This window comes from Eutrigla gurnardus (assembly GCF_963514095.1).
Source record: "Eutrigla gurnardus genome assembly, chromosome: 11".
Taxonomy (NCBI): Eukaryota; Metazoa; Chordata; class Actinopteri; order Perciformes; family Triglidae; genus Eutrigla; species Eutrigla gurnardus.
In genome coordinates this window covers 18,766,286-18,793,501 of record NC_139925.1, presented here as the reverse complement: position 1 = coordinate 18,793,501, position 27,216 = coordinate 18,766,286, and the positions used below count along the sequence as shown (strand labels likewise).

The 27,216-nt window shown below is 39.1% G+C and overlaps 3 protein-coding genes across 9 annotated transcripts in view; 1 reads left to right on the top strand and 2 right to left on the bottom strand.

The window, feature by feature from the left end:
- LOC311020826 (uncharacterized protein) overlaps positions 1–1,783 on the bottom strand; it is a 68,680-nt gene extending 66,897 nt beyond the window's left edge. Inside the window, exon 1 of the mRNA XM_084021038.1 lies at positions 1,376–1,783. Within this exon, the coding sequence (XP_083877164.1) occupies positions 1,376–1,486 (111 nt within the window). The 5' untranslated portion in view covers positions 1,487–1,783. The remainder of the gene's footprint in view (positions 1–1,375) is intronic.
- A 10,209-nt stretch (positions 1,784–11,992) lies between these two features.
- LOC311020837 (dual specificity protein phosphatase 19-like) lies at positions 11,993–26,795 on the bottom strand. Of its 4 annotated transcripts, none has more exons than XM_084021056.1 (5): positions 26,758–26,795; positions 24,353–24,602; positions 17,729–17,775; positions 15,663–15,815; positions 11,993–13,286 (listed from the first exon to the last, which is right to left on the bottom strand). In XM_084021056.1, exons 2-5 carry the CDS (start codon positions 24,576–24,578, stop codon positions 13,104–13,106), a joined length of 609 nt encoding a protein of 202 aa, XP_083877182.1. In that variant the 5' UTR covers positions 24,579–24,602; positions 26,758–26,795; the 3' UTR covers positions 11,993–13,103. The 4 variants fall into 4 exon arrangements, with proteins under 4 accessions (XP_083877182.1, XP_083877180.1, XP_083877179.1 ...); XM_084021054.1 differs by lacking the exon at positions 26,758–26,795 and adding an exon at positions 24,972–25,107; XM_084021053.1 differs by lacking the exon at positions 26,758–26,795 and adding an exon at positions 24,936–25,097.
- The window catches only part of nckap1 (NCK-associated protein 1), a 32,256-nt gene continuing 31,070 nt past the window's right edge, over positions 26,031–27,216 (top strand). For all 4 annotated transcript variants that reach the window (XM_084021043.1, XM_084021042.1, XM_084021041.1 and 1 more), the window contains exon 1: positions 26,031–26,304. In XM_084021043.1, the coding sequence (XP_083877169.1) occupies positions 26,197–26,304 (108 nt within the window). In that variant the 5' untranslated portion in view covers positions 26,031–26,196. The remainder of the gene's footprint in view (positions 26,305–27,216) is intronic.

Sequence of the window (27,216 nt, the reverse complement as noted above, 5' to 3'; positions counted from 1 at the left end):
ATGCCATCCTAATGTATGATTTATGACCCTTAATAAACGTATTGACATAAGTAAAAGTGAAATATGATCTGGCAGTGATATCGCACGAGGCAAAGTGGTCGCTCCGAAAGAGACAGAACAAATAGAATGCACTGTGCAGCCTGTGTTAATATGATGTTTTTCATTTACGCCTAATATTCAATAATTGACTCTTGATTAGGATTGTTCTCGCTAAAACAGGTTTTAAAGAGGTTAAAGGTTGTAGTTGAAATATCAGCCTTTAATGAAACGTGTAGTGCTTTATGTGTAATGAGTCTACTGTAGCAATGCCCTTACACAACCTCTTTACGCCTCATCTGAGGTCCGTCTTTGAAGCCTGTAGGAATTTCTGTTGCGTCCTTACAAGGACTCGCTGAAATGATGTTTGCCTGAGACGTCCAGGGAGAATGAAGTACAAGGTTTAGTGTGAGTTTAGATTATGAGGTGAAAAAGTGCAGAAGCCTCTGACTCATCTGGCCGGCTCAAGTCTTCCCACACGGCTGCAGGACTGCACACCACGACTTCTCTCAACACACCTTCATTCAGATTTTAATACATCTTAGGTTTTTAATTCATCACTGAGACGTATCTTCAACGCAACACAAGCTACTCCAATTCCACTATACTACATTCGTATTTTGATAAGTGCTTGATCATGTGTTTGGTTTTTATTTTTAGCGGCTCATTAAAATGCGTTAGGGAGGATAATGAATGGAAGATCAGTTTCAAATTAAAAGACTGTGCATAAAACTGTGTCAACATGTGCTTTCTGCATGTGTTTGAGAGAGTACGTTAGTGTTAGCGTATGTGGCAAACTAAAAGATAAATGGGTATGTAAAGAGAGAGAAAAAAATCACTCCTGGCTCCTTGTTGACCTCAAACATTGAACACTTAAAGGTAGAAAAGCAGCCAGCGAGGCTCTTAGTGTAAGAGGGGGACAGTTTTCCAGCCTCCCCATCCCCCCATCTGCATCTTTCTGCCTCCAATACCAAGTCAATTAACCTAATGGAAGTGGCAATTAATTAACTCAGCAAACACAGTGATTAAGGACCTGACAATCAACGGAGTGGGAGTGGTTAGAGTCATGCTGATTTAGAGGTAATGACTTTCAGGTCTTTGTTTGATGCAGGAAATAAAATAAATCACTCACAAAAACACACATGCACTCTGCATTCAATTGGATTCATGTCAATGAAAGTTAGGTGGATTCAAAAAACAACAACCCTGAATTCAAAGATCTGACTTCCTGACAAACTTTTCAAAATAAGAGCAGTTAAATTTTGTCTTGTCTTTTGTTTTATCTTTCTCACAGCAAACTCTGGAGCTAAAGCGGTAATCATCGGACACGAGGCCTTACCGTGTTTCTCTGGCTGTTGGTTCCTATTGGTCCTCTGAACACCCCCTTGATGCTCCTCAGCTGTCCGTCACGCAGGTGGGTGGAACTGATCACAATGTAGTAGCACGCCATTGGATTTGACTGGGTTTCATATACTTGAATATCTATCTGGACTTTGAGGCAAAAAAAAGTCTTCTTCCTCTCCTCCTCCTTCTTCTCTCTCGTTCAACTCTCTTCCGCTGTCCTCATTGTGTCTCTCCTCCTCTGTTTTATAAAGTAGAGGAGGGACGGCAGAAATATGGAGAAAAAAAAGGAGGAGTTTCTCCCCCTGCTGCTCTGATTTATTCTCTCTCTTTCCTAAGTTTTTGCCGGTGACTCTTTGACTTTGCCTCCGCTCCCCTCAGCTCCGGTCTCTTTTTAAATATTTCACCCTCTGCTCCTCCTTTCTTTCCACTCTCATCTTCTTGTCGTTGTCTAAATGTTTTTTTTATTCTTTTCTATATAAAAAAAAAAGATTTTTCCTCCCTGTAGGTCTCCCTTTTAAATATTTCTCTTTTTAAGTCTTTTTTCTCCAGATGTTTTGCTCCCATCTTTCATTCATCAATCTTTCCTTGTCATTGACTCTCTCTCTCTCTTTCTTGCTGAGTCGAAATTTCTTCCCGAAATCTCAGCCGCTCATTGATCAGCCTTGCAGTTCCTCTAACTATCTCCCGTCCGCTGCCTCCCTCTGCTCACTTCACAATCTCTCAACCCCCTTTTGTTTTCCCTCCCTCTTTGTCTCTGTATCTCTCTCTAAGTGGAAGGGAGGGATACTTTTATCTTCTTCCTCTCTCTTACTCTCTGCCCATCTTCTGCCTCTGTCTTTGTTTCTCTCCTCGTCTCTTTTTGCTCTCTGCTTCCTTGTGAGTGTGGAGAAGAAGTACTCAGTCTTCTCCTCCCTCTGTCTTCCTCTCTGTCAAAGCAGGCGTGCAGCTTCCTCTCAGATGCTCCTCTCCTCTCCTCTGCTGCGCTGCATGTGTTCGCTCTCCTCCCTCCCTCTGCCTCCCTCTCTCTGCTGATCTCTTGCTCTGTGGCCAGCAGAGTGGTTTGCTCCTCAGTTACCCGCGGTTACCATCTGCCCTTTTAACGCATGGAGTGCTGACGCTTGCTCTCTCCATCTCCCTCCCTCCCTTCCCTCTCTCCATCTCTCTCTCTCTCTCTCTCTCTCTCTCAGCCTCTTGCTGTCTTTCTTCTCTCTTTAATCATCTCCCTCTCTCCCTCCTTCTCTTTTTCTCTCAAGCCAAAGGAGACAAGCTCCACCTACTGGTAAGCAGGAAACATACAGAGAAGAAAAGAGGGGGAGTGAAACAGCATTATTTCATCCCACCCATGTTCCTCCATGGATCTCGTGGTAATAGTGTGTTGCTCAAGGGCACTTCAGTTATGTCTTCAGTTATTCCGTTATATACCTGGTTCTCCTGCTTCAATGATGGTCTTTAACTGCAAAAACACGAAACAAAGATGCACAGAGTCCATTAAGTCAAATATAGTATGGAGGCCCATTGATGCCAGTAAAATAAATAAATGCTCATGGATACAGTAGACTTTGGTATCCATAGTTCAGATTGTATAAGCCAAAATTCACCACATATGATCATGACCATATCCTAAACATAACCATGTCAGTGGCAGATAAAAAAAAACATATCAATATTTTTTGTCATATGGGGGCTGAGCAGATAAGATAATTAATATGAATTCATGAATAGATCATCAAACTAACTATGTTCTATATTAATTCTAATGTATTACTTATGTTACTATTTTTCATTTAACAAACTACCACGATGAACAACTATAGAGGTATTTTTCAAATTAAACTTCTCACTCAACTCAAAACCTGACTATGTCGACGTGCACACTAGCTATTATTCCGAACATGACAATATTCTCAATTTGATACATGAAAACAGTATATTCTGTTTCAATATTACCAATGAGGTCTTAGGAATGTGCGGCTGTGGCTCAGAGGTAGAGAGAGTCGTCCTTCAATCAGAAGATTAGCGGTTCAAATCCCGGCTCCTCTAGTCCGCATGCCGAAGTATCCTTGGGCAAGATACTGAACCCCCTACTGCCATCGGTGTATGAATGTGTGTGTGAACGGGTAAAAGTGACTGAATGTAATATGTGAAGCCTTGAGTAGCTACAGTTAGCTAGAAAAGCACTATATAACTGCAGGTCCATTTACCATTTATAATAGTACAATAAGCCTTATCTATATGAGTCATAATCGCAAATTTGTTTCAAAGAGATATAATTCACAACTCTGTTTCATGAACAGTTTTATGAATGATATTTTAATGTTTTTATTATTATAAATTACACCAAATGAATACATTCAGGCAGAGTAAATAGGCTATCTCATTATTTTAATATCTTCTCATCAGTAGAACAAACAAAATAAATGCTAGCCTTTTATAATAGATTCGATGTAAAGAGAAGCATACAGTTATCAGAACAAAACCAACATTCAGGCTCAGTCATGTGGCTCAAAGTAGTACTGCAGATATACATGTTAAATAAAAGATAAGAAGGAATTCTGCAAATGTATTTGGTGACCCTGAAAAAATCCAGAGTCATTGGGATTTAAAGGATGAAGCTGGAGGACATGGGTCATAGGGGCATGTGACATTAATCAGAGTATGCATGGCAGCATGCAAACAGGAATATTAGTGGAATATAAATGGCAATGAGATATGTAAATAGCTTCATAAGAATGTTGACAAAACCCAGAATATTTTGTGCATTTAAAAGTGATTTCATATCTTCTGGTGTCAAATCATGATGTGATAATGCTGTATGACAATTGGTTCCTGCTGAGCTGTTAACTTTATAAAGAGCACTTGTTTAAGTCGATGCAACAGCTTGAATGAGCTACAGACTGAGAATACATCAAACAGTGTGAATGGAGATGGGATCGCTTGGCTTAGAAACAAACAACATAATAAGTGACACTTAGTCTTTGAACTGAATTGAAGGAAACTATTAATATCAGCAAAGAGATTTGTAATTTGCCCCTCTACAAGCAACACAAGAAATAATCAGCCATAACCAAATTATCTGCTAAATGATTTTAAGTGAATGTGAAGAAGAAAAGTCCCTTGCAATCATTCATCGCATTAGAAAACTCCATTTTCATGAAACAAGTAAGTACAGTAGGTCAAAGATGAACCTGGAAGTAACTCCATGAAAGCAATCTGCTCCTCATCTTTTTATTTGATACTCTAAGAGGTTTGAATAATGTGGTAAAATGAGCTGCCGTGTAAACCTGCAATTGATTGCAGGTGATTGTGTTTTCTCCTCGCTGCTTTTTTCATGTTAGCAGATGATCGTGTCGTCACAAGTGATACTATTTGTGGACGAAGCTTTCAAGCGCCGACGGGAAAGCTACTGCTCGTAGTTTTGGTCGCAGTCTGCAACAGTTGCTGTGATTAACAGAAGATTGACAGAAATGCAACATTTAGACTTTTTCTGTTTGGTGCCAGTAAAATGCTGACTCATACAGAGAATCACCACAAACCACGATGGTTAGAAATAAAGGTACATTTAACTCTCCCTAAACTAGAGAAGACATTTTGGGTATTCAGTACAGTTTACTTTTCTGCTACAAAGCTAAAGAGGGTCACTCTTTGTAATAAATAAGAAATTACAGTTCATTTTAGAGAATATACATACAGTAATCTCTGATATTCACTGCACTCCAGTTAATCCTTTGAATGCATATACGTCTATTTTCCTCTAAAGGGAGATAATAGAGAAATAAAGTACAATAGTTAGATACAAATTTCTCCTGGAAAAAGAGGTTGGTCTTTCAGTTTCACCATCCTTTTTAGCTTATCAAATATTGTCTTATCTTTGTCCTACCAATCCTGGCTCTGTTTGTAATCCTGTTTCCCTTCTGGAAATGTTGATTATGAGCCCACTGTAGTAATCAGAGCAATCATGCATTTATTTCAGCAAAACTGGATTAAACTCTCCTTAATAGCAAAGTTTGGTTGTCTCAAATTTAAAAGACGTATACTAATATTATTGGTGTGTTTTCAGGACTTTTCGAGACCGTTCTCTGTTTCCAAAACCTCCCCAAAAGCACAACGGATGAATTATGGATTTGTGTCTATAATTAATTAAAGCACCTTGTGTGCTCGTTTCACTTTAATGAAAAGCTTGGCTCCATCTTATTGACTACTCAGAATTCAGATGATGAAAACAAACAAGCAAAACAAAGCATTTTCATTTTCACTGTGCACATGACATCAACAAGGAATAACGCAGGTCTTCACACCTTAAAGGTACAATGAGTAGGATCTTCTTTTAAAAAACAGTGTGTGGTGGTGTCTGTATCTGCAGCACACTTCCCTCTGCCTTTGTTTGCTTATTTTACCGTGTTCGGGATGTTTCTGTGCGTCAACCTCTTTAAAAATGTAGCGAGCAGAACGTTCCACTTATCCAAGAGGAAGGTACTGAAAAAAACTCAAATCGAGGTGTAATGCCAAGCGGGCGAAGCTCATTTAAAATGAGAGTGAATCTGGCGTTGGCTTTCACCTGCTGGCGAGCACCGTAACCCCGGGGAGGAGGGGCCAACTTTGAATCACTGACAAATCCTACTTATTGTGCCTTTTACTACAAAAAATGTTGTTTGTCATTGCCTTGCAAAATTATTGATATTTTGACCATAAATGATTGAGCATTTTCTGATCTCCCACCTCTGTGATTAAAGTTTCACTATGTTGAGGCAACTTCTTGGTTAAGGTTATAGGGAAACATATCATATCACGTTTTCAGGTTCATATTTGGTGTTTCTTACATGCTTTAAAGTTCAAAAAACACATTATCTTTTTCATATTGTGTCCAACCTCTGTGAAACACTCTGTTGTAGTACTGTCTCTTTAAATCAGTCAGTCTTCTATAAAAACGTGTGAATGTGTGAAATGTTCCTTCATGCATTGCGTTGAAGGGAAATTGGCGGACAGAAGAGAGTAGAGAGAGCAACAGATAGTTGTGGCTTGAAATATTATATTTAATGTGAGCAGAGCAGCGCATCACAACACAAATGTCCAAAAAGTACTTTGTGTTTATTTACTCAATTGGGGGAAAACATGCTTATCGCTCCACAGCTAGCACCTTCTGCTTTTACCTTTCACAATAAAAGCCCAGACATATAAGAGGCATCACTGCTGGGGAACTTACATTCAGTGACAGCATTTCAATAAGAGGCAACATATGAATTTACTACATAAAAATGATGTCAGTATATATTATGGACGCTCCACCAGCTGCTGTTGATCTGGCACATTTTATTTGTGCCACAGCAGTGATGTGATTATCGGGGCAGAGAAAATGACCCGGGTTGTGTCCGAAAGTATCAATTTCGCTGATGAGATCCCTATCAGTGCATAGAGAGGACGGGGAGTAAGGAATGAGTGAGCGATTTTGGACAAAAACCATAAACAATCTTTTCAGGGAAGTCAGATGATGCTATTATAGTATTACAAAGTCTGGGTAGGATAACGGGAGACAGCTGTTTCTTTCCTGTTTCCTCTAAACGTAACCTCCTATGTATTATTTTAATCATGATGTCGAATGTTCCCTTAACTTAGCGAACTGAGTTGTTTTTTGTGCCTAAGACTAACCAAACCATAACCATAACCATATCATCATGGCATAATAGAATTGGTTTGTAATGGTTTTGGAAGGCTAATAGACTCGTACATGTCATTCGAAAGGGCAGTTACAAACAATGTTTGCTTTTGTTGTTTAATTCAGAAGTGTTGCTTTTGTAATGTGTGTGTGTGTGTGTGTGTGTGTGTGTGTGTGTGTGTGTGTGTGTGTGTGTGTGTGTGTGTGTGTGTGTGTGTGTGTGTGTGTGTGTGTGTGTTTTGCATGTTTGCCCTTGATTTATTTGTTAACTGAAGCACAGCGTTCTATGAATACATTTATAATGTGTCATTGCTTACAGCTATGCCCACAAAGGCATTATTACACGCCAGATCCAGAAATAGAGAAAACAATTTCAGATGAAGACAATCAGATTTTTTTTTTTTTTTACCTTAATGCCTTAAATAACTTGCATACATCACTGACAAAAAACATGCACTCTATAATCCCGGAGGAATCATAATACATGTTGAATAAATAATATGAAGAAGGTTTGCAAACTTAAAAAATCAAATAAAAGTGCATTCACATTTTTGATTCACCAGAATATTTCAGGGTTGATTAAACTCTTGCGTGGTTCATGCTGTACTTTTTAATTAAATGTTGATGTGATATTCAGTCATTGAGTGACAGGGAATATTATCCTCATGTAATTTGTCAGTTAGGGTGTGCTCTCACCTTCACTTTTACTTAGAAGCTAAAGCTAGAAAGTAGCAGTGTGTACTATATTTTGTCTTTGTGCAACAACAACAAAAAATATCCTTAATGTGCACATGCCTCCTGGTGATTGCCCAGCTGGACTTCATTAGGTAAAATTGCACCTGATGACCTTTTGCAAGAAGGACAACCTGCAAGGCTTCACTGCACTAACACACTTTCTGTTAAAGTGCACACAATTGTAGGTTTACCATCCTTTACTATTATTATAGGATCCAGCATTAATTGAGTCGTTCCAGCAGAAACCACACACACATTATTTGGATTCTGTCCCCTCCATTCCTGAATCTCCATGGTAAACACGTACTGCATGTAGAACCTAAGCCCATTGCTGATATTGCTTATTTTCTGGTGTTCCACTTAGATTTCATTCAGCAAGAAACAAAACAAATCCTGGCTTGTGTTTCTCGCTGAGTGACTCTGAATTACTACATTTGCATCGGTGTTGGCTTGAAGGAGGATTTTCCTCGACAGGAAATTGTCAAGACCCCCCAGAGCATCTCTCTGGTTTAGTGGCCGAATATTCTTGTTGAGCTTTGAGAAAATAAAGCACACAGTAAGAGGCTTATCTGATAAAAAAAAATGTTCTACTTTGGGTCCCATGATCCAATACTGCAATAAGCTTAAAACCCTCCCATCGGCTCCACTAGATTAATTTTACACGATTACAAACCTAACTTTATTCTCCCTGGTCAATTCTTCTGGTGCTTTATGCATTAGTTTATACTGTACATATGCATCAATTAGTTTTATTTCTATAAATAAAACACACAGAATGGGATACCAGGGGAAATATATACACTGACTTTACCCTTTTATCCCATTCTGTACGTTTTGTGTATGTAGAATTTATGTTTGGTTAGTCAATATAATGGTAAGATAATGGGAGATATGTTTAATTCCTATCAGGGGGTTGGGAAAGAATAAGAAAATCATTGAAACATGTACTATAATAATAGTGTGTGTTAAAAGAATGCCTAGCTTAATTAATAATATATCACACCCACAGGATAACAATAACAGAAATAATGGTAATGTTCACATAATGTGGATTAATCTTCACATTAATGTGGAGGAAATACAGTTAACAGGTTTTATTGCTGTTTCTTGGTGATGACTGGAGCGGATGATTTTGGAAGTGTAGTTAAACATCTTTGAAGAGGGGCGTACTGATGGATGGCAAATTAAAGGGAAAACCAACATGAAGTGAATTAGTAAAGTGGTGGTTCAATCGTGTGTCAATTCCCCCGAGTCTCCAAATATCTGCTGGATGGATGAGTTCTTCCCAAAAATATTCTCTAATTTTGTGTTTCAGGCATCTGTATTTCTTATGTTTCTCCTAGTTTCCCCACTCATTAATTGTGCTTCCATTGAATTTGTCACTCATCTGTATATTATGATGGAAGTTTTAGAAGTTTTATGTTTTGCAAAAAAAACCCCAACATAATTGAATTATATAATGATGGAGCGATGGATGGAGGGATGGAGGATGGATGGATGGATGGAGGGATGGAGGGATGGAGGATGGATGGATGGAGTGAGGGATGGATGGAGGGATGGAGGATGGATAGATGGAGTCAGGGATGGATGGAGGATGGATGGATGGAGTGAGGGATGGATGGAGGGGTGGATGGATGGAGGGATGGAGGATGGATGGATGGAGTGAGGGATGGATGGAGGGGTGGATGGATGGAGGGATGGAGGATGGATGGATGGATGGAGTGAGGGATGGAGGGGTGGATAGAATGAGGGATGGAGGATGGATGGATGGATGGAGTGAGGGATGGAGCGGTGGATGGAGTGAGGGATGGATGGAGGATGGATGGATGGAGTGAGGGATGGATGGAGGGGTGGATGGATGGAGGATGGATGGATGGAGTGAGGGATGGAGGGGTGGATGGATGGAGGGATGGATGGATGGATGGATGGAGTGAGGGATGGAGGAAGGATGGATGGAGTGAGGGATGGATGGAGGGGTGGATGGATGGAGGGATGGATGGATGGATGGAGTGAGGGATGGATGGAGGGGTGGATGGATGGAGGATGGATGGATGGAGTGAGGGATGGAGGGGTGGATGGATGGAGGATGGATGGATGGAGTGAGGGATGGAGGGGTGGATGGATGGAGGATGGATGGATGGAGTGAGGGATGGAGGGGTGGATGGATGGAGGATGGATGGATGGAGTGAGGGATGGATGGAGGGGTGGATGGATGGAGGATGGATGGATGGAGTGAGGGATGGAGGGGTGGATGGATGGAGGGATGGATGGATGGATGGAGTGAGGGATGGAGGAAGGATGGATGGAGTGAGGGATGGATGGAGCGATGGAGGATGGATGGATGGAGTGAGGGATGGATGGATGGATGAAGGGATGGATGGAGTGAGGGGTGGAGGGGTAGATGGATGGAGGGATGGATGATGGATGGAGGGATGGATGGATGGATGGAGGGGTGGATGGATGATGGATGGATGGATGGAGGGGTGGGTGGATGGATGAAGGGAGAGATGATGGAGGGATGCCCATTAACAGGAAGCTGACATGTTCTTGAAAAACACTGATGACTTCAACAGATACATTCGTACACAACAATTCATGTATGAATTACATTTGATAATGTGCACTTTTCTAAATGCAGATGGCATACATGCAGCTATAAGCACAGAGAAAGAAACACATTTATGTTTGTATTTATGGTGAGTTTGTGACTGGATTTGTGTTTTTTTTTCGTGGGCATGTGATTCGTGTTTGGGATGCTTTTTAGTTTTTTTTTTAAAGAAAAAGGGTTCTCCATTGTTTGCTGCTGTAGTTCATCAGATCTAATGAAAGCCAACAGGCTAGACAACGCTGTACTGCTTTAGGGGGAATTATTCAACATCCTGTATGTAACCTACCTCTCGCTGCCTGTTAATATTCTCATACTGAGACTATTCTCAGACTGAGATAGTGGTGGACCCCATGAGACCTTGCAGATGGGACAGCTTGTGCCATACTGTGGGCCGTCACTTCCAGACGGCAAAATGTCACAAAAATGTCAGGGGAAACCCAGTTGGCTTCGTAGCAGATACTCTTCAGTGATACACCATTGAACAACACCAAAGAAAAGGCCAACACTCAAATGCTGTCACAGAGTGCATACTGGCACTGTCGCCATTAGTAACACACTGGTTCAATATTTTTTCCGACGTAAGACTATAACAAGCGGGGTTGTGTACATTTATTGGGAAAAAAAAAGGCCCTAAATATTTAGTCATTAACAGTGACAGACAGAGACCTGCTCTGTTGTAATCAGTCCGTTGCTTTAAAGGCGTGTTAAATAATCTATGACCTTTATGGGACTAGTAGGAATTGCAACCAATTTGGCAGAACGTATCTCCTCCTCAAAGTCTCTGGCAGAGAATCAACCTCCACCTCTCTGCTTCCCCTGAGCAAAGACAGCCTGCAACTAACACAAACAGCAGAGCTGCACTTTTAAGAGGGGGGACAAATACACTCTAATGAGAAGAAGGATCCAGCCCACATGTCTTTTTGAGAGTTAATACATCAAATTGCAATAATGATAATGGTTGTACAGTTGTCCCTTGTTAAGCAGCTAACAACATTATAGCTGTGTCCCAAATCCATCTTGCATAGTCATTCTATACTGTGCATACTAATCAGTATACTTTACTGCTTTAGCAGTTAGTATAGGAAAAAATCAGTTAGTGCGTATAACATTTCTTTTAGCTTAATATTTAATACAAGAACCGACCATCACTGTGATGTCGCCCATTGGTTTGAGTATGGCGGTTTTGAAGCCTTGACATGTTTTTTTTAACAGAGGTGAAATGAGAGTTTGGAGCTAAGTACAACTGAATCCTGAATAAGACGTTTTTAGGTAAGTAAACATTATGACATTGTCATTATTGATACTGTAGGTATTCTTGTACTGATTCACTAGTTCAGTCTGAAAACTTACTATTTCTTTTTTAAATCAGACAACTCTAGACATCTGCTGAAGTAGTGATATTTCATTACTCCAGTTAAATATTGGTAATTTTGTGGTTGCGGGATGCCAATTTTATTTCCCTGTAATTTTTGAGATTAGTGTGTTACCCGGAGCATGTATTTTCTGATTGATTAATTGATAATGTGCACTAATGTATTTGGGTTTTCAGTACAGATAAGCATGCAGCATGTCTGCACCTCTGTAGATTGGTCTGTCACCTCCAACACCGGGGACATTCATGAATACAATAATAACCAGCGAATGCTCTCAGCTGGGTGAACAACAAACAAATGTCTGCCCTATAGACTACATCTCCATTTTAAACAGTGTGGAGGAGAATATGATACCTTTGTGTGCTGGGAGTTTGCAGCGTTACGAGCTTGTCCCAGCGCTATTTGTTGATTAGCATGTGAGCCAAATGGATTCTCCCTCATTAACTAACAAGCTAATTACAGGCTAATTATTTCAAGGGAGCGAGGTTAGTGCATCAACTTTGCAAAGTTGTGAAATTGATAGGGACAATGCAGCAGCGGAGGTAATCATTATGGTTGATGATGTATCTGCTTGTGTAGTTGAGAAAGAAATCAAGTTGAACCTCGGGAAAACGTGGTACGTCTTTAATTAGAACACAATCTATACTGCAAAGGAAACAAGTGCCTCGATAATGAACAAGTCTAATAGGAAATCAGTTCCTTTTTTTTAAATGGTGGAATGAAATGCAGATAGTTTTTCTGTGGCTTACTCTATTTTTAGACATGACACACTCAACACGCATATGAACATAAAGTACATCTGGCACATTGTTCCTATGTTGAAATTATTTTGAGCAAATCTGTCATCACATTGTTTCCGCATTGTATTTCTTTCTAAACTATGTTCAGTGGGACATTGGAGAATTAAGTATCTTCCTGCTGAAATGTGATTAAATCCTCCATATTTAATGATATATTATTATAATCTTTCAAAAATAAAGAACCAGCAGACGAAGCCGCTCATTGTTTTGGTTTCACGGCCTGAAACTTTCCTGATTTGGTTCAGTCTTATAGCCAGCTGTTTTCAGTAAAAATGGGCTCTAAAAACTGGGTTTATGCTACCTGCTCAGCACCAAATGGCAGACGGACACACTTAGAGGCTAGCTGGTGAAGGTAGCGGATCGTTTAGCAGCTAATGGTCCAGATATTTCCCTCAAGAGTTGGTGGAGACCAAAACAAAGCTTGAAATAGAGTGATTACTCTACTTTCTGCTAACAAGTTCACCTTATTATCTGAAATGGTCACTGATATGTGATATATGTGTTGTGTTTACAGCTTGTTTCTGGTGCCAAGACAACAACAAAAAATGTACGTCGCTTTAAGGTTTGTAGCATTGTAGTTTCTGGTAGAAGCCGGGATTTGGGCGAATTGAGGGCCTCGCTTGCTTCACCTGGTTGTATGCATCATCAAATGACAGCCCCTCCCTCAACATCAGGTAGCCGATGACGATGGAGGTAGAGCGCGATACGCCTGCGTTACAGTGGACTAGCACCACGCCGTCCTGTGGACAGAGAGAGTGGGTGTGAGACAAGACAAGGAGAGAGCAAATATAAAACAGGAGTGGTTTTTAAATAAACCTTCCACATGTTCAAATGGTCATATTAGGAAGAATCTGAGAAAGAACATGGCTTTTTTGTATTTTCTATCCCCAATTGATTTAATCTGCTGAGCTTTAGAGGCATCAATCTCTGTGATTCCTGCCACAATACAACAGGGGCAAATGGAATTTAATTTGTTTTGCTCAAAGCATTTAAAAAGTGACATTTAAACATCCACCTCTGTTGTACTGGGGAGTTTTGTTTTTTAGAGGCTGTTGCCTCAAAACATCATCACATGAAATTGAAATTGTCTCCTCTTTTGTCTTTTCAAAAATGATAAACATGTTCTAATAAATGAGAGTGTACTGTTCAGCATGTTGACATGACATCCGATAGATTGAAAATAATCACAGCTTGAAGAGTAATTTCGCTGCACTTTTCCTCACGAAAACTCTGTAATTGCTGACTTTCCAACACCTCTGAAAGGAGCATTAGTCAGAATATGTCGAGCAAGTTGAGACGGAATAAATCCCCTTCTGTGGCTTGTGTGTGTCAAAATTTGCGATATGATTAATATTAATATTGATGTAATTATTTTACAGCCTAGAGTGCCTGGCTGGAAATGATTTTTTTTTTCAGCCACATCTTTATACAACGTGTGCAGACCCACGGCTCAGATCTGAAGCTCGGCATATTGACACATTTGTCTCTTTTATTCATCATGGAGCCTCCCATCACAGAATAAAGTCTCTTTTCTGTCTGAGATGGTGCAGCAGAACAGAACCTGTAAGCACATTTTTGATTCTACATGTCAATTAATACCCACAGAGGGACGGGAGATTTTAATTAGCTTTGGCTGCACACACACGTGCGGTGCTTTGCTTGCTGTAATTGACATGTTATCATTGCTATCTATGCTTTCATTTCAAAAGATGACCCAATCAGGCAGTTCCTCCGGGTGAAATACAATCAAACCAAGTACATACAGAACATACAGAGAGGCTGTTTCAAGAAAGAATGACATCGGTCTTTAATAAGTTTCCATCCATCAAAAACACTGCTGCTTTATATTATTTGTGCTGGTGTCTGCAGTCACGTATCAGCCCTCATTTTCCTTCCTTTTAGTAAAAAAAAACAGTAAACTTCTACTCTACAAACTGAAAATTGCCTGAGCACGATAATCCATCAGAGCGAACACGGAGACTTAATTTAGTTTGGTTTCTTGTTTTGCTGTTATTTCATTGCGCTCGAGTTGAGTGTTTTCATATCAGTGCACACATCACATTATGTTCTGCTTACGGTCAATCTCCAGACACACACACAGAGGAAATAAATGCTCTGCCTGGCAATAATCCCTTAAAAGTATTACATACAGCACATGAACTGACTGAGGGGAAACAGTGTAAGCTGTTAACATTAAATTACTCCAGCATGGTCTTCTGATAGGTATCACGGCCACCCGCCTTGCATTTGTGCTGAGGTACAGATAACTGACTGCTGCAGATGTATGGAAATGCGTCGCAGTGAGGTAGCAGAATAGCTGCGTGTGCACACTGACATGTTCAATTAGCCGACCGATATAAAAGACGGGATTTTTAGGCTACATGAGCCTAAAATCAATGTTTTAAGAGGTTTAATGTGTGATCGGTGTGTGTGTGTGTGTGTGTGTGTGTGTGTGTGCATTTTTCTGAATAAAAAGGACTCAGTACATTGACTAAAGTAGAAGTGTATTTGTATTTTCTATAGTTTTTATTCCACTACATTTATTTGTTGACTGTGTCGATAAGGCGCTCCACTGATTAAGATTTTAAAAAATATATAATGAGCATATTAAATATTATGCGTTTTTGCGTATTAATATAGGACATTATATAAAGTAGTTTAAATTAGTTCCATCCCAACAAACTAAACACTAAAATGCTGCTTTTCTTAAAAGAAACAGAATCAAAAGAATTATTAATATTAATAGACTATTAATAGAATAAGAAAATGCGCAAGACTGAAAGAGTCTTTCACTTTTTATACTGATGATATTCCTGTATTTTGTCTTAAAGAAATAATTCAAGATTTTGGGAAATGCCATTCTGTTCTTTCTCACAGGGACTGGTGTGAAAATTAATTTTCCATTTTAATGTCTGTACTGGAAATGTGAAACCATCTTCAGTAGTAACTTAGCTTAGCATAAAGAGTTGAAATGGGAGGGAAACGGCGAGCTTTAAGCTAACAAAACCTAACAGCACCATTAAAGCTCGCTCAATAATATATTTGTTTAATCAGTACAAAAACCGCTTCAAATGTAAAATCTGATTGAAAGAATGATTTTAAATGAATGTGTGTACCTTTTCTCGTGCCTGATCTATGAAGGAACTGCATTCTCCAAGATACGAAGTGATGTCAGTGTCCGGGAGGTCCAGGATCTCCAGCGTCTTATAAACCAATTGATCTGGTAACAGATTAGTGACTCCATAGGCCACATTTAGCACATGAGACACCTGACAGGGAGAAAGAGACACACGACACTCCTTGAGCAAATGACCCCTGAGCATTGACTTGTTTTAAAGGCTCTTTTGGCTTTGGCAAGAGAGATATTCTGTCAGCCATATTGATGGCATGACACAACCCCAATGTGACTGAGCGAGAGGGCAGAAAGACAGAGCAAGAAAAGGGTTTACGCAGAAAGATGGAGAGGAAAGAGGGAGAAAAGGAGGGAGGGGGGAACGGGAAAGAAGACAGATGGCTCCAATTCACTCTGCAGTATCTGTCTACTCTCACTTAAATGGTGCTTACCTCAGAGGGCTAAATTCTCTCCTCCTCTACATCTGCCTTTGGTCTGCTTGTAACATCTAACATCCTTTTCCACAAGTTGGAGGATATGTTTCTTCTACACATTTTGTGATTGTCAACAAACTCCATGAAAAGACTAAACTAACACTGTACATTGATCCACTAAAACACCACCAGTGAGCCACACTGTTGCACTGGCGGACATTACCTTCATTACAACGAATACACACGTTTATTTTTGACTCAAACACACACATATATACAGCGTCCTGCTGCCTCAAATATTCACTTAAGCACAAAATGTGTATTAATGCACAGCAGAAAATAGTCCCACCACAAAAATGCTATTTACTGATGTGAGTAACATTTGCTTGCAAGTTAGGAAGTACTGAGAGATGTTGGTTTTAGTTTGTTGGATTTGTTTAAAAGATAGAATAATGGCAGCCTTTCCCTTCCATAAGAACAGAGGATGCAGACCATGTTTCATCACTAAATGAGTGTGTTTCCACACATACCCTCATAGTGATCACGCCTTTGGAAAATCCTGCTTATCTGTTTATTTATGAATTTATATTTATGCAGGTAGTTTGCATGACTTAACTAAGTATGCTCTTTGATCAACAGACAGTATTTTCATTTCAATTTCAACATTGTTCTCAACCATGTTAAAACAACCTAGAAATAGAATAAAATGACTTATCTTCATATACAGCATAATAAATACTTAGATATATAGCATATCCATGTTTTTGGGACACCTGGACACCATGTTTCTGATCATTCTGTGCCTCTGCCATGTTCGCAGGTGTGTTCTCAAATCAAGTTATGTCGTAATTAGTCAGTGAAGCAAAACACATAATGATTGATGATGTAATTTGGGTCCACCAGCTGAAATAGAAGTGGTTTTCCGACTTCTGTAATGCAGATGGTATACATTTTCTTTATTGCTTACCCATAACTAAAGATTTTGGTGGAGAAACTAAGAGCGGCAAATGCTGTGAAGTTATTAAGAAACTAAAACTGGAGTCATCCTCAACTGTTGAGGTAACAGGATACAGAAAAGACACATTTGGTGGATGTGGAGAAGTCAAAGACGAAGTCTGAAGCCTGGACAATATTAGAATCGCTGAAAAAATGACAATGCTCATGTCTTTTTATTGAGATACCAGTGAATATATTTCTATTTTCTACTGGTAAGAACAGATCCTTTTTCTAAATTATCCTTTGAGACTACTGTCCTATCTGAGCTCACATTAGCTATCTGGTTCAGTTATCAGGAAGTCAAGTATTCATCCCAGAAACAGGAAGTGATGGTATTTGTAATCTCTCCAATTCATCATCCTGAGACTGCACAGGCAGCAATGTGCTCCTGCCCGGGAGCAGCCACTGCAGAGAGGAGTCGTCACATTTCTCTGATGTGGAGGAGCAGCGCTGAGATTTACTGTAATCATTTACTCCCTCTGCTGAGCTAAACTGTCACTGCACGACTCACGGAGCTCCTCTGGCTATTGGCTGGCTGTTGCCGAGGGACAGCACACCTACATGGCCGCCTCTAATCTCTTGTCACTAGCATTGCAACAAGGCAAGGGCATGCCCGCTCTATTGATCCCTCTTTACTGACCTTATATCTCTGCAGGGTGTCAATGTCGTGGGCTGCATCCTGAGAGGCTGAAAAGGCAGAAACAACTTGATGAGAAGACAGACTGGAGGGCATGCCTCTGCTTACCAAAACATATCTATTCAACACCGCTTCCAGCAGGCTGACAAGAACTGCTCCCTTATAAAATGATCAAATGCTCACATGAATATTTGTTGGTTTTGTTGCATGAGGGAAACCAAATGTACCACATAATGTGGCTGTACGGTACTATCAGCGTTATAATGATGATGATGATGATGCAGCTGGTTTTGTTCAAACTGTAATCACTGATTCATCTTTTAAGTCATTTATCAAACAAAAGTGCCAAACATTGTCTGGTTCCAGCTAAAATGTGAGGATTTGCTATTTTTTGTTGTTGTTTTCATGCCTCCACACAGATGACAGCCATGGCCACAGGCATCACGTTTTCAGGTTTTGTCATCCGTGCATCTGTCCCGTTCTTCCAGGAACACCCGGAGGGAGTTTATTGAAATTCGGCACAAACGTCCACCTGGACTCAAGGATGAAGTGTTTCGAATTTGGTTTGACCTCAGAAAACACATTTTTGGCCATAGCTCAATAATTCATATGCTAGTTATTGAATATTTGGTGATATTTGGCGATCTGAAGATGTCTCCCTAGGATTTAGGAACATTTGAAAACCCTTTTTTTATATTTTCTGACATGTTGTGGACTATTGATCGCTTATTCACACATACAGTCAATAGATTAACTGATCATTTACTCAAGTACCATTTATTAACTACACTTTTGTCATACTTGTGCTACATGAGAATTTCCATTTTATGTCACTTTCTACTTCTACTTAATTTCACAGGGAAATATTGTACTTTTCACTCCACTACATTTATTACACCATAGTATACAAAGAACTCCACTTTGACGAACTACAATATTCAATTGTTTTTGCATGTATGAATTAATTAAATATAAAACCAGAATATTATAATATCCTATAATTAAAATGAAAAAATACTTTGAAAGGAACCATTCTTACATAATGAGTAGTGGTGGTTTGGTTTTAATATATTTTGCTGATAATAATTCTGTACTTTTACTTATAATGGGGTAATGGGGTATCATCCTTTACTTAAGTAAAGTATCGTTCTTCTGCCACCACTGCCAGGGAACAACTAGTGTCTCACAAAGAAATATGTCACACATAAACATTGAGATGTTTTAAAACAGTCAATTCAGTGTAAAACGTTGGCAGCAGAAATCAAATTGTGCAGGATTATCACTGCACCTATATCACTTAGTAGGAAAACATTCAGACAGAAAACAACACGGAGGGAAGACATCAGTCAGCAGGAACCAACATTGAAATGGCTTACAGCTACAGAAATAAAAAGATGTGCATGTGATTTGTGTAGCACAAGGCTAGGATTGAAAGCTGCTGAAATAAACTTCTAATATTATCTACAGCTGCAGAAAAAGAAGTTTATGATTTTCATGAAGAAGAGTGAGCAGAGGCGTTTTCACGACAACAGTTAGAATGACTAATGCAGCAGGGGAAGCGGGTCTTTAATTACTTTAAGGAATTAAAATGAGAAAGATCACATAGCAAGACAACCTAGACGGCTGTTTCTGCTCAGAAAAGTCACATAATCATTGAAGGAGACAGTTAAAACACAGTCTCTTTCAATTCCTCAAACAGCTCTTCACAAATAGCAGGATAATTACGTGAAAGAGACAGGAAACAGTATGATGGCAGGGCTTCCTTCAGATTTCCAGAGTGGATACTCGCTTGCCTTCAAAGTAGCAATATTTGCAGTAGCCAATCCACTTTCACATAATGCAAAATGCATGGTGTTGGGGAGTAAATCTAAATCCGAAGGATAGAGTGTCTTTGGAAATAAGCCAGCTCCGGCCCGTATGCCTCATCAGTGTAAAAGGAAAAGATTTAAACTGACACATCTGTGAAAAGATGCAGGAATGCCAGGATTTCTACCACATTTCCACATATAAGTGTGACATGGCAGCAAATTCAATCTGCTGAACAACAGATGGCAGATCATACTGAATAGCAAATGTTATTAAAAGTATCTTGAAATTCTATATTTAGAAATCATAATAAATACTTTATTTGCTCAACAAAGCCTTAAAAATCACCTTCTGCCTCTACATTGACTTATCGTGTTAGAATAACATATTGTTCTTGTCCAGTTAATATAAAATTAAATAAATATGTATCTTGATGTTTTATCTGAATCAAATATTTATTTTTTCATAATAAATGTTTGCCCTATATGTATAACGAGTTCTACTCTATAATGAAATTCTTAGCGCACCGTTTGCTGGGTATGAGTTGATGGTAGGTTGATTTTGTTTTGTTTCCCTGTAGTCTTTAAGCTAGGCTAAGCTAACTATTTCCTGTTTAAAGCTTCATAATTAACAAACAAATATGGGTATCAATATTCTCATCTAACTCTCAGCTAGAAAGCATTGGACAGTGGCCATATGCTTTATTAGTAATTCATTAATTTTGTTGTAAACAAGTGCTGCAAGTCCATGGGGAATGGTCATATTTATACCAATGGAAAGGTAATAACCATCCCTGGCATTTACCAAAGGATGGGAGAATAATTATTAGCATCAGAAACACTGAACTCGTAGTGCTAAAGAGAGCAGAGGGTGCACAAAGTACACAGAGAGGAAATCACCTCCAGTCTCACCGGGCATATATATATACATAATGTGACAACTGTAACAAGAGCATCGCAGACAGAAAAGGCTGCCTGCCAAGTGGAATGAGGCTTGGACAAAAGAAAGAAAACCCAAGCAAATCAAAAAGTGTCTCCATTGTACCACCGTCGGAGATTCAGAATCATGACAAGGAATCATTAAAACATTGGAGAAAACCTGTCAAATCAAATCAACCAGGTGCTTTACTGCAAACCGACCTGATCCTGTAAGGTGTCACAACAGGGAAATTACAGCTTAATGCTATTAAAAGCGACCCACTGCACAGGAAAGAATCACCTCTATCGAGCCTAACAGATGTAATATTTTATTGATCCCTGCTGAGAAATTCTCCCTTTAAATCTCTCCTGCAGTGAGGTCAAAGCACAGCGTAAGCTACTGAAGCAAACGGCACCCCAGAGCTGCGAGGGGATTCAATGTCAGGCTCAAGGACACTTCGGCAGGATGGACTCATGCTGACATATTGGGTTGTCAACCTGCGTCCTCTGGCTGAGGGGTAGGTCACCATGCTCCTTATGTCAAAATTAATGACATTAATTACATTCTTATATGGATTTTATTCATTTATAATGAGTGGACTGGAATACTGAAGAGACACTTTGAGACTACTGGCAGTACTAGTAGCAGCTGTCGTAATAGTTGCAGTAACAGCAGCAGTACTAATAGTAGTAGCAGTGGTGAGGGGTGTTTTATGACAGCAGGAGTAGCACAGTAGCCAGGAGTGGAAAGCAGCTAGTTCTATGATGAAGAAGGCTGTGAAATAAGGTCAACATCTCTGAAAAAGCTGCTCAGTTCAGGATATGTTACAACAGACACTCTAATTACTGCAGCTATCCTTTTTTTTTAGATATTATGTCATGAAAAGTTACATTTTAGTTGTTATTGAAGTTGCGGATCCAAGAGAATATTAGCAGTTGTGATCATGGTTATTGTTCCAACAGTGGTAGTAGGATATAGATATGAGTAGTATATAACAGTGGTAGTAAAGTAGTAGAATTAGTTATAATAATAAAACAAATAATAATGCATTGTATTTAAAGGCGCCTTTCTGAACACGCAAGGACATAGTGAATAAAGAAAAGTACAAAACAAACAATACATTCAAATTAGACAGTTATCGTCATTATGACAGGTATACTGGCAGTAAGTAAGTGCAGTTGGTAGCAGCAGGGTCATTCCGTGTCATTTCATCAAATGCCTCCCACCTGACCATCTCAGAATGTCCTGAAAAAAATTGAGTACAAAGACACACTTGTTAGTAGGACAAATCCAAAATATTAGGTCTCTACTGTCAACAGTTTTCTCATGAAACATCATTGAATGAAGGGTAGTTTAGACGGTTTTTGGCATCATACTCTGAAAAGCCATTTTTAAACGGCATTATCTGGAAAACTATCTCACCTGTGGCCTTCAAAATTTCTACAGTGTATATCTGTAATAGCCTCCAGACATGAAATATCAGGGGTGTAGCTCAATGATAACCTAGTATGGTAGGTACTTAAAATGTGGCTTGTTGAAATAAAGTAGTACATTTGAAGAGTGGCTGAGCTCCCATTTTTGCAGATAAAAGACTTCTATCACTTCTGCCTCTATCTCTGGTGTTAGCTTAAACATTCTACAAAATATGGTTTCTCTTAGATTATTAGTTTCACAGATATTAAGGCTCAAAAATGGAAGTTAACACATCTTTGCCCAACTTCAGAGTCATATTCCAAAAAACTGACAACACGTATCAGGTCCAAACTTACTTTTTTTGAAAGATCATATTCTTGTTAAAATCATATTAAAAAATCAGGAGGGTGTTTTGCCTCATTTTGTCGCAGTGATTTTTTAAAATGCTGATATTGGTGGGGTTTTTGTGGCTGGTTTTGGTACTGCATGTCCTAACAGCCTACCAGTAAACATCACGGGAGGGCAATTCAATTGTGTTTTTACCATTTACCAAAGACTTACATGTGACTAAATGTTACTGATAAATTTAGCCTTACGAAAACATTAAAATGTAGCACAGTTGTAGTTACAGAGGCAATAAGTCCTTGAATGTGAGTTAAACATGGTGAAAGCAGCTTTTAATAATAATAATAATAAACAAAAATAGCATAATATTGAAGACTGTACATTTTGTCATACTTTAATTATATAAATACCACAACCAAATCAAATATTAATCTTAATTTGAGCATAATATTTTACATTACAGTACAAAAGTCTCCAAAGTTTGATATTGAATAACAGTTTGTCTCTATGCTCACTATGAGGGATCACACATTTTTCCTCTTTTAGATCCAATTCCTTCGTCACATTCATTAATTTGGCAGTCACTTTAGAAATTGTCTAATGTACATCTCTGCTCTGTTGTGCTCATCTTTTTTGATGGTATACATGCGCCCAGTTTCTGTAGAGGGAACGTCAAATCTTGCAATTCTATGCTGCAGTGAGACATTGCACATCTTCTCTTCTTGGCCAGTAGAAACTCTTGGCAGGGCCATGTGGGTGCATGAACTGAACCAGTACATCTTCATCTTGATCTGAAACATCTCTGATACTTCCTATCCACCATTTCTGATCATAACTCACATATTGTCTCATAGTGAGCATAGAGACAAACTGTTATTCAATATCAAACTTTGGAGACGTTTCTACTGTAATGTAAAATCTTTATGCTCAAATTAAGATTATTATTTGATTTGGTTGTGTAATTTATATACTTAAAGTATGACAAAATGTACAGTCTTCAATATTATGCTATATTTGTTCATAAGACATTAAAAGCTGCTTTCACCATGTTCAACTCACATCTAAGAACTTATTGCCTCTGTAACTACAACTGTGCTACATTTTAATGTTTTTGTAAGGCTAAATTTATCAGTAACATTTAGTCACATGTAAGTCTTTGGTAAATGGTAAAAAACGCAATTGAATTGCCCTGCTGTGATGTTTACTTGTAGGATAATAAGACATGCAGTACCAAAAACGGCCACAAAAACCCCACCAATATCAGGATTTTAAAAAATCACTGCGACAAATTGAGGCAAAACACCCTCCCAATTTTGAAATATGATTTTAACAAGAATATGATCTTTCAAAAAAAGTAAGTTTGGACCTGATACGTGTTGTCAGTTTTTTGGAATATGACTCTGAAGTTGGGCAAAGATGTGTTTACTTCCATTTTTGAGCCTTAATATCTGTGAAACTAATAATCTAAGAGAAACCATATTGTGTAGAATGTTTAAGCTAACCCCAGAGATAGAGGCAGAAGTGATAGAAGTCTTTTATCTGCAAAAATGGGAGCTCAGCCACTTTTCAAATGTACTACTTTATTTCAACAAGCCACATTTTAAGTACCTACCATACTAGGTTATCATTGAGCTCAGCTACACCCCTGATATTTCATGTCTGGAGGCTATTAGTAACAGATATACACTGTAGAAATTTTGAAGGCCACAGGTGAGATAGTTTTCCAGACATTGCTGTTTAAAAATGGCTTTTCAGAGTATGATGCCAAAAACCGTCTAAACTACCCTTCATTCAATGATGTTTCATGAGAAAACTATTGACAGTAGAGACCTAATATTTTGGATTTGTCTTATTGACAAGTGTGTCTTTGTACTTGAATTTTTTCAGGACATTCTGAGATGGTCAGGTGGGAAGATTTTCAGAAATTTGATGAAATGACACGGAATGACCCAGCAGCACAGATGGTAACAATAATAGTGAAAATAATGGTGAAAGTATACGGGTAAGTGTCGAGCAGGGAGTCTATGCTAAATCAAAGTTAAAAACAAAAGTAGACTAGCACTTGTTGTAGTAGTAGTAGTAGTAGTAGTAGTAGTAATAGAAGTAGTAGAAGTAGTAGTAGTAGAAGTATCACTTGTATATTACCCAGCAGTAGAAAGGGTCTAACAACACCAACTTGAAGGTCCAGACTCTTATCTTCTACAAATCCACATCCGCCTTCCTCCTCCAGCTCTTCAACGTGCTCCTCTCCCTCTCTTCCTTCACCCCTCCTCTCCAGCAGCCTCTTGCCTGTTACCGTGGTAACGTGAGTGCACTGTTTCCTCAGACATTTTTTGGAGAAGCCCTGGATCTCCTGAGCCAGCGAATGCATCACACCAAGGTTTACAGGCCTCAGCTGAAAAGAACCAGAGACTCTTTGGTTAAACAGACCAAGATGACATGTTTCTATCCAGCAAGGTAGAGGCAAATTAAATGGTCAGATAATCAGATTATTCATAGAGTAATTGCTAAGTTGTATCCTCTCACAATACCTTTAACTCTGTTTACTGAAGCAGATTTTCCCTTACAGTTTTATGAAAGCCTTAAATGGTGTGAACGTAACTTTTTGTTGCCTTTTTTTACTCTAAACAGCTAACCCATGCACGGTGAACAGTGAAATGTTGAATTGAAACGTGGGCATTAAGGTGTATACTGCAGATAATAAATGATCGTGAACAAAATCACGGACCTTTGTCTTTTTAGATTTCCAGCTTCGTGCACCCACCTGGTCTAAATGTATTGAATTAGACCAAAATCCTGCAGCGAGTTAGATCATCGCTGATTACAGCAACAGTCGTTAATATAGGATAAAAACCGTGTGAGCTAGTGTAGCAGCAATGAAGGCTCCACACAGAACTGACAGCTGAGGCGGAAGCTGCGTCAACAATGTGATGCGTTCAAGTGTTCACAGCAAAATAGTTAATGATGCGTCTTCACTGGGCACTGTGCTCAGGGTGTGGCTGATAATGCTGATCATAGTGCTAATTTATTAGCAAATACATTTGTATGTGTTTCTGTCTGTGTGTTTCTTTAACTTAACAAAGAGACGTTTGAGTATATTATCCATAGGAACTTAATATGCCAAGCTTGTGTATGCTGATTTTTTTATGGTGCAACAAAACATGAAAACAGACTGGAAACCCCCCAAAAAAACAGCATAAGTGTGATTTGTGTGATTTGTGAATTCATGTTCTGATGAATGTTGTCATGTTGTAAACACAAGTGGCCTCTCATTTATTAGTGGCCTCACATGGTATTTTATTGTGGTCTTGTGACCAACAGTTTATCTTTATTATAACTAAAAGGATGTTTAATTGTAGATCCATTCAGTGTAGTACTGGAAAATGTCTACTCATAATACTCATACAGTACTTAAACACAATTGTGAGATACTTGAGTATTTCCGTTGTATGCTACTTTCTACTTCTACTCCACTGACTGTGGGGGAAGTTGTCTTAACGGTTATTATTTTGCATTCGTGAAAAATGCCTTTATATCCTGTATGTATTGTATATCAGCACAAGTATCTGAGACTAGCACTTAAGTACAATACTTGCGTGAATGTACTTAGTTGCTTTCCACCGCTGTTTATCAGACACCCAAATTAGATTTTTAATAATGGCATATCGACCATATACCAATTAGGGTACATGTGGGCCTGAGGTTTACTATTAACGAGGGTACATGAACGCAGCAGGAGCCAGCCTCGTTGTGAAAACCAGGACAACTCCTCATCATCCCTGTGACCGAGAAAAAAAGAAAAAAAAAATAGGCAGGGAGACGGTGGGGTGGAGTACAGGAAGCTGCTGTCCCCGAATATCTGAACATGGGCGAAATCTAATAACTGCGTAAATCACACAACTTCATTCTTTCTTCCTTTTACGAACCAGAGGCTGCGGAGATTTGTGATTTTTTTTCTGGATTGAATTGGGAACCGAAACAGCGAGAAGATGTCTCGGGGAGTGATCCAGCCCAGCCAGCAGAAACTGGCAGAAAAGCTCACCATCCTCAACGACCGAGGCATCGGGATGTTGACCCGTGTTTACAATATCAAAAAGGTTCGCACACACACGGTTATATCCTAATTCACTATGTAGATCTGTTAACAGTTTCATTATATCGACGTTAAATGCACCTGCACCCCCCAAACGAGTGTCAATAGTAACGTTGGAACGGTATGAATGTTTGATTAGCTAGCACTGACTGCTGCTCTATCGTTAACGGTAGCTAGATTAATTCGCCCATATTTTGTATAGTCGCCACTGTTTATAATGCCATTTTATACAGGTAAATATGCGGCAATAGGCAGCTACGTTATCCTAAATATGTCCCCTTAGCATCACTGGACGCAAGCCCTGCTAGCCACAAGCTGTCGCGTTAGCTTGCGGAAAAGTGGACCGTTCGTTTTACGATGCAAACTGATTTTGAGATGAATTAGACTCATCTAGACTAACTTTGAAAGGTACAGCTGATTTCTATCAATCAATCTTAAACATAAAACGTCAAATTACCCGAGGTGATATCGTCAAACCTCCAGGCCTGCAGTAGCGTCAAAAGCTAGCTAAAGTCGGCTGGTAATGGCGGCGGTTGCTAGCTAAGCTAAGCTAACAACCGCTAAGCTAGCAATCGGGCGTCGTCTCTGCTCCACCAAAAGCCAAAACACGAAGCACACCAAAACACAAACGCAGTATGATGCTAACAGCTATTATTACAATTCAGTCAGTTTTATATTAATTAACGTGTATGTGGGGTTTTTTTTCACCCTAGGTGGAAGCTAGCTACATTTAGCTGGCTTAAGGAATTGTAAGGAAAATAAAGCAAAAACAACAGGCAAAGGCTGCATATTGTCAATTTGTCTTTCCTTATATTCGATGAATTATTAAAGTAGCTGTCCAAAAATATCAAGAAATAGCCAGCATAACACCAGCAACCAATATGATGAGTAAACAACAATTCAATTATTATATACA